Source organism: Peromyscus maniculatus, chromosome 12 (assembly GCF_049852395.1).
Source record: "Peromyscus maniculatus bairdii isolate BWxNUB_F1_BW_parent chromosome 12, HU_Pman_BW_mat_3.1, whole genome shotgun sequence".
Classification (NCBI taxonomy): domain Eukaryota; kingdom Metazoa; phylum Chordata; class Mammalia; order Rodentia; family Cricetidae; genus Peromyscus; species Peromyscus maniculatus.
In genome coordinates, this window is record NC_134863.1 from 49712879 (window position 1) to 49725392 (window position 12514).

The 12514-nt window shown below is 40.5% G+C and overlaps 1 protein-coding gene across 1 annotated transcript in view; it reads right to left on the bottom strand.

The window, feature by feature from the left end:
• The window catches only part of Crybg3 (crystallin beta-gamma domain containing 3), a 113878-nt gene that overhangs the window by 44257 nt on the left and 57107 nt on the right, over positions 1–12514 (bottom strand). Inside the window, exons 8-12 of the mRNA XM_006981606.4 lie at positions 8303–8439; positions 7403–7517; positions 6256–6291; positions 3967–4100; positions 733–859 (exon numbers count right to left, since the gene is read on the bottom strand). Coding sequence (XP_006981668.3) covers positions 733–859; positions 3967–4100; positions 6256–6291; positions 7403–7517; positions 8303–8439 — 549 coding nt within the window. The remainder of the gene's footprint in view (positions 1–732; positions 860–3966; positions 4101–6255; positions 6292–7402; positions 7518–8302; positions 8440–12514) is intronic.

The following is a 12514-nucleotide window of genomic DNA, read 5'->3' on the forward strand; positions in this document are numbered from 1 at the left end:
CAGCTGAGAACCTGTGGCTTAAACCCTCGACTTCACCCATTAAACATGGGCCAGCCTCTTGCTATAAAATAACACCTTTGTCTTCCACTCACGCCGGTGGTCCATCTGGAAACTTTTCACTCGGGTGGCTTTGAGCAGGAGCCTCAGCTGAGCCGTCATCTTTCCTATGCCGTCCTCTGTCCTCCCTACAGGGAGAACTGACCAACGGGCCCTTTTCTGGTCACTTGTCCAACAACGCCAACGTTTATCTCTACGCTACCTTCCCTACCAGACTGCCTGCTCCGGGTGTTGTCATGGGGGGCGCTGGCTGCTACATGCTGTGTTTATCACAGCACACCTAACGAAGGAGGTGCTCAAAAATAATTAGGGAGTCGGCAGAGGAAGAGTAAAAAGTAATCCAGGTGTAGCGACACACGCCTTCAATCTCAGTACTCAGAAGGTAGAGAGAGGCAGGAAGATCTCTAGGAATTCTAGGCTAGCCTGGTTTACAAAGTGAGTTCCAGACCAGCCAAGGCTACACAGAGAAACCTTGTCTCAAAAACTAAAAGAAAATTTAAAAAAAAAAAAGTACAAAATAGATACTCTATAATAAGCACCACGGGCAAGAAAAGCAGGCAAGCCCTGTTCGGTGGGAAGCTCTGGGTGCTGCGACCTCAGGCTCTATCAGAATCACGTCTAAGTTCCACGAAGATTTAAAGCAGGTGTGAGTTACTGTTAAGAAAGCAGACTCACGGCTTGTAGGTACCGGAAAGACATGATGGGGCCACTTAACGCCCCACAAGCGCTGCTGTCTTCAAAGTCTCCTTCTTCAAGCAGGAATTGCTGGCCTTTGAAATGTTCCTTTTCATAGGCAACCCACCTGGAAATACAGGAGACTCAACTGAGCCACTGATAAAACTAGTCAAGAAAGCAAAAGGGAAAAGGACGATGATAAAGGACAAAGCCACTCATCTAGTGGTCTAAAGATGACCTTGTTTGCTTCCACGCACAAAGATGGGCAACCGGTGGGCATCTCATGGATCAATAATTTTTATAGTGTGGAAGCTTTCCCCAACAAAAGGTTAACTGTAGAATTGCAACACAGCAAGCTCATTAAGTGTTTGTGGAATGACTAGTACCATATCTCACCACGGTCAGAGAATAATTTGCCAAGCAGAAATAATGGGAAGTACACACTGCCAATGAGAAAACTTTCAAACCCACACTGCGATCCAAGGAAATCATTTTCATTGCACTGATTAAGCCCTTCTGGAACCAAGGAAGGACTATTTTATTAATCATTTACTCAGGGTTTAAGCCAAAGGAACCCTTTACCCAGCTGCAGATTAAAAAAAGAAAAAAATACAGGGAGGTTTTCCAAGGAGAAACTGGGGAAGACTACTGAGCTGGAATCCTGTATGTGGACTAAAATGTCCGCCTGTAAACACTTATGGGTGGGAACCCTTCATCCTAGCATCTTATCAGTGCGCATCGTGGAAACAGGAAGCATTTCTGCCGAGTACTTTCCAGGGACTCAAGCTTCCTGAGTTCTAGCCTTGTAGCATCAGGAGACACTGATAAGCAGGACCCGCTTTTAGGCTCCTCTGTGAATCTTACCTCTCTATAAAGATTACACCACAGTGCCTAATGCAATGTGAGCAGAGATGACTCACAAAATGTGCTGCCTATAAAAAGTAGCCTTTACCTGCACGATGAAGTAAGGGTAGAGCCTTCCACATGGATAGTTTTTAAGGGTGACTATTCTTATCCTCCAAATTCTGGGCTTTCTGATTCAGAAACTTGAAAAAAAATGAAGCCCACAAAGACTGCCTATAATTATTATTATTATTGTCATTATTATTATTTTTCTCCCCGCCTCTGAAGCAGTGAATATATTTAAAAAAAACTCTTCACACAGCACAAAGTTGTACACTTTCAGCCATCCTTCATCTCTCTTTGCCTTCTGTCTCTAGACAATGGAGGGAGTGGAATTACACAGGAAGAGGAATGAACCTCTAAACACACCAGTAAGTTTTAGTGAGCTTAAAATATGGACAGTGCTAGCATCATGATTATATTCTTAAACTGTAATGTGAAAATACATTTCACAGAAAACTTAACACAGTCTAAGCTTTCTTTCATATTGAGGAAGTTATTCGAAGTACATTTTGAGCTATATTTAATTGAGAAAAATAACGAGCAGCATAAAGACCTTAATGTTAAGAGATGAACTAAGGTTACTTTTTCTATTTCATAATGACAGTATGGAAATTATATCCCCCATTTTTCTTAGACTAAATTCTGATTAAGATTAAAATTCATCTGGGATATTTAAATGTACATATTATCCGAAAAGAAGCTGAGATGGTCCCTCTTTTGTTTGTTTGTTTGCTTTGTTCTTCCAAGACAGGGTTTCTCTGTGTAACCCTGGCTGTCCTGGATCTCACTCTGTAGACCAGGCTGACCTTGAACTCACAGAGATCTGCCTGCCTCTGCCTCCTGAGTGCTGGCAAGATTGTCAGTCTTACTGCCATCAGATTCCTACAAATGGGACAGGGATGAAGAAGGACACATACTCTCCATAGAGGAAGCTAAAACAGCTAAAAGGCCAGGAAATGAGGAAAGTGGTGGAAAAGAATCAAGTTAGCTTGTCACTGGAACATCATGTTCTTCTGATTGTCACATAAAACTCTAAGTGTATATTCTCTGTCACAGGCCATTCTTTGACTTTTTTTAAAAAGCAATTGTATAAAATAATATTCACTACACTAAATTTTGGCAGATAACTTTTTCCTAAGGCAGAAAACTAGTTTTAAATCCATCTAGTTAACAGCGGAAAACATATAGGTCTCATGGGGAGGAAAAAGACAAAAACCTTCTATAGCAGAGTTTTAACAACATGCATGTGTGTCCACAAATCAGGGGACATTACAAATAAACACAATAGACTAAAAACATGTCTACCTAAACTGTATCTCTCCTTTTAACACCAAGTTAACACTTTTAATTCAGGGACAAGTAATTAAATGATTACTGGCATGCCACACCAAGTATCGATACAACCTACTTATCTAGCGTATTAGAGTTTTCTTCTATTCTCATTTGGCTGGTATGGCAGTCAGTAGTTTGTATCACAAACCACAAATAGAGAACTGTAGGTGACTGTATACTGGTTCACGTCTATGAATATTTTAAAAGCATCACTTGCCAGAGGGGCATTAATGAGTTATACGATGTTACATCAATGCTTGACACTAAAATGAACCATACTCAAAATAACCAGTGTGTGAAGCGAGACATGAGAATGTTCCTGGATGGATCTCAGCATGGGCCTCTCAACAGCAAATCAGCTTTGAGCAAAGTTTCTGCTTGGTGTTTTTAACCCCACAGAACACAAACCACAGAGGAAAAGACCAGCCTGATTACTAATCTCCTAGGGCTTTTGCTGGAGTAATGCTGATTGAGGCTGGGGTCACAGCAACACCTCTGTGTTTATATCTAGTGGTTCTTGGATGGTTCCATCAAAAGTGATTCCAGGACAGGAGACCACAAATGTCAACACTTTTGATTTGGGACCCAAGGGCTCACTCCATTACTTGAATGAGATAATTCACTACCAAGGAGCTTAGAACATAAGTTAGCCAACGACAAAAGATCAACAGAATAGCAGATTAAAAAGCCAGGCCTTCTCCCAAGTTCACAGTCTGTAAAAATAGAAATTTACCTCTATGGTGTTTTAGAAAAGCTAGGTATTGAAATTTTACATTAAATACACAATATAGTTTCTATTTCAAAATCTTTAAAATCGGTGAGTCTTTAAATCCAGTAAGCAGGCCCAATCGCTACTAAATTATATATTTTACTTAATATATTACAGAAGGGAGCTATATTGTAAGGTTAAGGTTGGCTGATTTTTGTCTTGTTTGGCATATCATTTGAGCTTTAAAAGTGGACTAATAAATCATGTATTGAAAATATGACACTCACACTCCACCAATGACACGAATTGATCCAATGCCATGGAAGTCCTTGTCACTCTTTAAAAACTTAGGGACAGAATCTATATGCTCACTAAATTCTTTGGTATGTCCGTAGAAGTGAGGTTTTTCATAGAGGATGACCTGAAAAACATAAACCTGTTATTTAATGTGTTCGTATCGTACCATGGATAGATTCTGAATTACTTAAGTGGCATTAAAGACAGAACAGGAATATGGAGCAACATCTGCTTTTTAAATTAATTTTACAATATAAAACAACATTTGATAGTCACAAAGTATGGATGAGCCATTATCATTCTTAGGGTCGACTATTTCTTCTCATGCTTCTCTCACGTTAATAATATACCTGTCTATTATTACATTTTTCTGGTTACCCAAATGCTAGGACCACCATATAGGCTAAAATGCCTTAGAGATGATTCTTGAATTTTCTTTCTATCTCTCTTGTGTTGTGAATTCACTACAGATCCACCTCATACCCCAGAAGGTGTAAAAACATTTTGAGCCTCCAGTGCTTAAAACTAAATTACCTGCTGAATTCAAAACCCAAATACAGCTTCTTATGACACCAGCTGCCTTTTATAGTTGTTGATATTTGCTGCCAAGGTAGAAGTGTGAAAGTTTTAAATGTAAATGCAGTACAACCTGAAACTAAGAAATGACAGGAAACTCAAGTGTTTTGCTAATTGGGCATTTTGTTCAAATCTGGAGATGGTATGATGAGCTGAGCAGGAAGCAGATGGGCAGCAGGAGAGAACTGCTACCACACATTGCTCTGGGTACCATTTCGCTGTTTTTACCTCTCAAGTACCCTCTACCCTAAATACATGGCGGTGGTAACAGTGTTGATCTCTCCACATCTCACCTTTAGTCCTTCCTGTTGCTAATGGAATAATCTGTATACAACTAAAACCAAAGATCTTGGTGATAAATCCCTGGGCTGAAATATACAAAACTAAACAAAAATTATAACTTATTTCCAAAAAAAAAAAAAAAAAACTTGTAACATTATAGACTGAAAAAATTATATAATACTGATCTTGATTCTACACAGTAACTTTTTACAGGAAGCTGTAATAATCATATATATGTAACAAAGTTAAAATACATAAATATTATATATATAATAAAATTTTATTCAGGCTTAGCACTTACTGCAGTGATGATATTCAAGCTAAGTAAAAAGCAGTATTCATGAAAAAGCTCTTACGATGTCATCAATGTTAATTAATTTCTAATTGGCAAGTTGTGATTACTTATGAAAATCAATCTGCTCATACAGGTCTACAACCTGTCAAACTGCACATGCCCCAGGATAGCTCAGCCTTTCCCACATCAAGCTGTGATTCAGCACACTTGGAAGCTGCAGCAGGAGTCACATGGAGACTGTCACAGGTAATTCTACATTTATTAGTGAGATTAGCAGTTTGCAACCTTGGCTGCACGTGTAATCACCTGAGACACTTGGAAACCTTTTGACCTCATTCAAAATCAAAACAGAATACCTGAGAATAGAGACTAGGCTGTCTTAAAATTTAGATGATCCCAGCCTTCAGTCAGGGTATAAAAGATGCATTGTGAGTTTTAAAAGACTCCATCCATATGACTAAGAAACTCACAGGTAATTCTGCAACTTTGATGAGGAGAAAAGAAAAGGACCTGGAGGCACTGGATCTTACTTTGTGAAAAGCGAGGACGGATGTCACCCTCCACACCCAGCTCTGGCTGGAGGGGCTACTTCCTACCTTTGAAGGCTGTTTGCATCTTTTGACCACTGAACAGATTTTCCTCTGATTCCACTTCACACACATTTTGTAGCTCTGTCTCTTCCTCCTGCATCATGCCTGATCCCGTCCCTTCTGCCACTCAGTTTTCACGGCCTCCACCCTCCCTTTCAGGCACTCACACTTGCAAACTGACATCCATCCCATAGAAGTGAGCTGTCACTCATCCGCACAGACCTCTTTCCAAGCATCATTCTCGTACCCTGCTGAGTTCACTTGATTCCACTCGAGTACCCAGCTTCAACCTCAACACCTCCGTCACCGAACAGAAATCACACCGGCCACCTTCTGACAGTGGGCGCCGGGTGGGTCTGTGGGAGGTGACGGCACAGACCAGCACAGACCTCTGTCTCTGCCCACTGTCTTCCTGCCACACAGCAAGCATTCTACCCAGTCACTTCCAACTACTGCAGCCTCCACTCTTTGGTAGCATACGGTCCCCTAATTGTCTTCTCTCAGTCTTTTGAGCCAGCCTGTAGTTCAAGACTTACCTTTAAGTTCATAGGCATCTCCACTTTCAGTCCGCCCTAAAGACGACAAGACATTTAAAGACAAGGTAAATACACAGAAAGGGGGGAGAGTAACAAAGTTATGTGCGGGTTACACAATTCTCATTAGCTGTGACAATGCAGCAGTCAGATTTAACTACGGTAAATTCAGAACCCTACAGCAGTCAAAACCAAGTCAGACTGATCTACATCAGTACATAGAGGACAAGACGTTTTTTAAAAGCTTTCAGATCAGAACTCAAAAGGATCTTTAAACAGACACAAACAATTAGAGATCTCACTGCAGCTGAAGAATATCCCAAACAGAAGAGCGGAACTGCCAATAGCTTCAGAAGACACACTATGGCAGAGCAGATTTCTAAGCCCAGTATCCAAAGGCATGCCGAAGGCATCCCCTACAACCACTTGGGTTTTCTAAATTAGGGCACTGCACCATCCCCACATCTCCTCCCCCCAGTTCTGCCAACACAGTTGATCATACTTAATGCCTTGATAACATCAAGACCCTACACTGTACATAGCAACATCATTCTCACAAAAGCCCTAACTACATAATGTTAAGTGTTAAAAATGCTATTCCACATTGTGATGTTTCTTAAAATTTCTGCATCTGTCCTTGCTTCTATTTTCCAAGGCACAAAACCAAGCATGTTTTATCACATAGCCTACATTTAATCAAACAGTTTGCTCCTCAAAAAAAAAATAAATAATTTGCCACAGAGATGCTGCAGGCAGTTATTTAATCTCTAAGATGGTAAACACTGAAACAGCAACCCATTTATTATTAACGCTGAGTTTACTATCCATTATTAAACTGGAAGAGACACTCTTCTACAACTAATTTTCTAATGAGCATCAGCAACACAGACTCCGGATTTTATTAAGTATCTAAAATTTCATCGAATACTTATTTTTTTAAAAAAGCTGTATGTATTGTGATAAGCTTGCCACAGTTCAACGCAAACGCAAACATTCTGTATGCTATGAACAGAAACACAATATACAGTTTGCCAATCCTGTGGTGCATGCAACCGCGCCTTGAGACGGAGGACTCTCGGCAGTGACCCAGGGTTTGACCGGCACGTGTGGGTGCCGGGGAAGAGGAGAGCCTTGGGTTGAATCTGCTTACCATTTGAAGAGGATGCAGCGATTTCATTTCTGCTGCAGAAATCTCAAAGAGGCCCTGGTCTTCCTCCAAAATTGTAGCTTGCCCCTTAAAGTTAATATCTGGGTAGGCCAGCCAACTAAACAAGGTACAAATGATTGGTTAAAGTATGGTAATAATACTTTGGTTTGGCTCTATAAGAGGAAAAGGGGCTGTCAAAAAATTCCATGCTAGATTACACTAACAAAATGTACCAAAGTAATTAGCATATGATGAGGGATGCTAACATATTCTTAAGTACTTACTTACATTCATGGACTCTCTACTCTATGGCTTGTTTCTGGGTATTGTATATTAATTTCTGCCCTAGAATTTTCTAAGACCTCAAACATGCAGCACTCATAATGCAAGCAGACCATAACTTAGAAACTGACATTTAACAGCAAATCTTTGCTTGCCAGCTAGCACCCCAGCATTGATTGATCACTCATCAACGAGGTGAGAAGGACTCCGCCTTTGCCTTTCAGGAACAGGGAATGAAAACACAGGCGTGTACCTGGCACTGAGAAAGGATCAACCGTTAACACAAGCTAGGCATCATTTAGGGCCCACAGTTTTAGGTCAGGGGCATGTTCATATTTCTCAGTCCCAAAATGTGTTAGATAAAAAGACAACGTGATCCATCTCTCAAGAAGTCTGGGGATTGTGTACCTGCTCCTAGGAGTCATACATCAAAACCTTAATTGGATCCAAGAAGGAAGGACAGCATCCTTTTTTAAACCAGGAAGTAGTCTTTCTTGGGTATCCGGAAGCATAAACAACACTAAGACACACTCCAGAATTCATATGTCATCTATTGAAACTGAAGCAAAGGTGAACTTTGGTGGCCATTAATCACTACAATTAAGGAGAGCTGACACATACACGCCTGACTTCACGGTGAAGGACGTAGACTTGGGGATGCTCAGCTCTTCCAGATTGGGCACGGCTCGATGTATGTAGATAGGGTAGCACCCAGGGTCAGACTTTGGGCACAGCTCTATCTCCGGAATGCTGCAATCCTGGAAGAGAAAAAAATCGCCTTTGAAATCATCTGGAGACACACAGGCTAGTGTTCTACACACCCTGGACGCATGATTACAAGGGTTTCATTGTGCACTGGGATTTCTCCAGGAAACAACACAAGGCAGGGACTGGTGATCCTAAAGCAAATATTAAACAAAGTCTTTCTCGGGAGTCACATGAATAATGCAACAATCATATGAATGTTGCTGGAAAAATTACTGTCTTCTTTTCTTTTCGTTCTTTTCTTTCCTTTTTTCAGCTTCATTTTTAAAATACTTGCCCCATTAAGAAGGGCTCAGTTACTAAAGGATTTGAGTGCCAAAGGTCTGCAAGTCTTCCTTCTCAGGAGCATAACAAAGCCTAAAGGGAGGAAGGGACTTAAATAAAAGCTGCTCTCCTGGGGGACATAAAAAATAAATAATGGAGAGGCACTGCCCCTCCGGTGCGTTTATCTAGTTCACATCAACAAAGGAGGAGGAACTAGAGGTGAGGGAAAGGAAATGTGTTTTCCCTACTTGGGGGACTCTTGTTTTTTTAATGCAAGTTGGCTGGATGATAAAAGGTATTATGAAACTTGACTCCATACCCTAGCCTTTAAAAAATGAGACACACACCCCCACCCCCTTACCCCCTGCAGATCTTCCTTTAAAATTACACTTGCCTGGTGCACAATGCAATAATAACCATAACTCACGAGAGCACCTTTGAACACCTGAACTTCTAAGAACACCACTCCCCGTTACACTCCCTGGATCCATATACATCAGATTGTTTTTGGGTTTTGGCTTTCTACAGTATCAAGAGCCACACTCACTTCCCAGAGCTCTGCAGGCACACCCCCAACACTGGCCTCTGGAAGTTTTATATGTGCTGTTCAGGATGCATCTGAAGAGACAGCCCTCTTTATTGAGGGAAATCTCCCAGAATATCTAACATTCTCTTGAATGATGGTTAAAAATGCTGGCTGTCCTTTCTTAAAGAATTAGAATCACAGTGATTTTTCCCTTTTCCAAAATTACAGATATCATTCTGTCCAAACATACAACCCCAGATACTCAAGAGTGCTTATGCACACAAGTTAAGTTTCAGTAACATAATTCTCACCTCCAACACTGGAAATACAAATAAAGGCATTTTAATAAAACGAGTACATGCAATAATCAGAGACGCCACTAACTACAGACTAGACAACTTTCTTTTAATTAGAGGTTTTGCTATTTTAAATTTTTTAAACTTTCCACATACTGAGCTCTCAATCATTTTCATTAGTAAATGAAGTAATTTAAGATATTAACTAGACTCTGCCATTCTAGGAAATTAAGTACCCAACAGATTATATTACTCAAAATGTGTCTTTACAAAAATGATACAATTTAAGAAAAGGATTCTCATTATACACAGACTATTAAAGTACTAGCAGAGCATGTTTAGTATGTATAATTATAACATATAAACTGCAATCTTTTCCTTAAAATATACTTCTAAAAGCAAGAAAATTTATGTATCTCCTTTCTAGGAATAAGCTCTCAATTGCAGTAAACTAAAGCAGCACAATTTAAATGGCCTTTAAAATAGGAAAGTCTACGTCCTTCTGAAGTTCCACTTCACAATAAGCCAGAAACACACACAACAGTCACCTGTCAATCTCCAGCGGCCTGTGGTATACTGTTGATAACAGAGCCCGGCTAATGCTACTTCAAATGCTGCTGTCTTAATGCTCCCCTGGGGAGAGGAGGTACAGTTGCGGAATACATAACGAAAGGTCTCACACAAACAAGTTTCCTCTGCATTGTGTGACACAAACAATGTCTGGGTGGTGTACTGGGAAAGGGAAAGGGCGAAGAGGCATTCGTGTCGACAGTAACACAGGAGGAAACGGCAGAGCAGTCAAAGCCTAATGACAGCTCAAGAGAAAGATGAAAACCAAAGCGAGACGCTTTCATCCTCAGAGACGACGAGCCCAGTTTTCACTCGAGTCGATTGAAAGAGATTTCACTAAGCTGTCTTTGGGGGTGAGTGTTCACAAAAATAGCGTCTTTTCAAGACTCATATAATTCCTGACGGGCAAAGGCAGCCAAACTCTTACAACTAGAGGGTCCTGTATGGTAACTTGGCAACGATGAAACAGACGACTCAAAAGTGTACAGACTTCGTTCAACACATTTCTACTCATGCCACATTTTGCAAATGAATCTACCTTGGTGAAGACTCATAAGGATTAATATACGTAAGTCAAGGTTATAGGGGAGAAACAGTAAGAATGAATTGTAGTTAACAAAAAGGGTTAAAAAAATAATGTTTTTCTCCATCTTACACGAGATGCCTTCAGTCTAATCTAACAATGTTCCTCATGGTTCACTAATGTCAGAATAACCTAAGTGATGTCTGGTCATAATGAAAAGATCATACTCTTGAAATGGATTTACGATGCACGTAAACAAGGGAATTTACAATAACGGCTCTGCTTTCAGAAAAGAATACATGGGAGTCACTGGACTATCATCCCCACCCTAGTCATTTTCGCTGGCTGCGAATAAAGGCCCTTAAATAGAATCAACACATCCTGAACACTGAAGGTCCCCGCTGCCTTTGTTCACAATCACGTGAAGACATCACTAATCAGGACCTTAAGTTCAGAGGAGAGCAACTGAAACCGAGATGATGAAACAAGATGAGGTTGGATGAGACAGGTCTAGGCAGGGCAAGAGCTGCCACGAGAAAGCAGGTGTCCCTAGGCAGAGTTCTGACAGAGCTGGAGAAGGGAGTCTCATGCCTGATGCTCACTTCCTAAAACATTTATGCTTTTCCTGCTTCTTCCCATTCTAAAAGTTCTTGGTTTGTTGAAGACTTGATCGATCACACTACAGCTGAAAACAAATGACCTAATGAACAATGGAAGAAAAAAAAATTCGAGCACAACTCATTTTTTTCTTATGATATATTCTAAGCAAAAGGCAGATGTGCAAATATGCATTTAAATTTCTAGGCTCAGCAGATTCAATTTGTTTGATCAAGCTCTTGTTTGATTTAGGAGAGCTGGAAGAGTGGCTGGTTGCCAAATCTTCTTCACCGTCTTCCCCCACTAGACTTGGCCTGGTGCCTGACTGTCACAAGGAAGGCACAAAACCACAAGCTACGCAAATTCCCAAAGAATCCACCTACAAATTAATGATTCATTTGAGGACATTTTCACTAAGATAATTAAGTGAGCTCTTAGGTTGGCTTTGCAGACACACAGTTCCAAAAATGAAAGAATGCACGGTCTTCTATGCCATGTCCATCTTTTTGTAGTGTCATGGGCCCATTAATGTTCACCCCCTTGTTTGACCAAAGAGGCTCTGCCATGCTAATTCTTATTTATCTGGTCAAGTTTCTAATCCAGATACTGCCTTATTCAGGTAAGGTGCCTTTTCCCTGGGTACTCCAGGAGTCCCTAGAGGGTACTTCCCAAGTCAAATTCTTCTCCAGACTTCAAGCAACCTGGACTAAGGCTCAAAGCCTGCAGTGTGTCTATTCCCACTGCCTACCACAGTCATCAGGCCCATAAGTAGTCACAAATACTTGTTAGATATGAATTTGTTCGTAGTTCTGGTTCATATATAATACATGTGAAAATACACTATTTTGTATTTCAACTTGAGTATTTATTGCAACTTGAGTATTTCTGTACACTACCTTTAATTTTTCTCTACAGCTATCAAGTTTCATAACATGGATCGAATCATGAAGGATTTCCCCACAACGGCTAACTTCTAAACTTTTCTTCAGAACTTCATACTTGGGCACTGCACATATCCCTTCCTATCATTCCAACTCCTCTTGTGCTCAACCTCCCAAATTCATAACCTTGTTCTCTTAATTACCATTGTTATACACACACCTCCCACATCCCCCCAACACACAGACACACACACACCCTCCATATGAACCAGTCACCACACTAGTCACTACATTGTATCATGTAAAGACGTGTTACTTTTATGTTGTGGAATATTACTTTAAACATGTAAAGGTGTGTTACATTTGTTCATGCTTCATTTGTTTTACTATGTAAAGCTGTGTTACATTTGT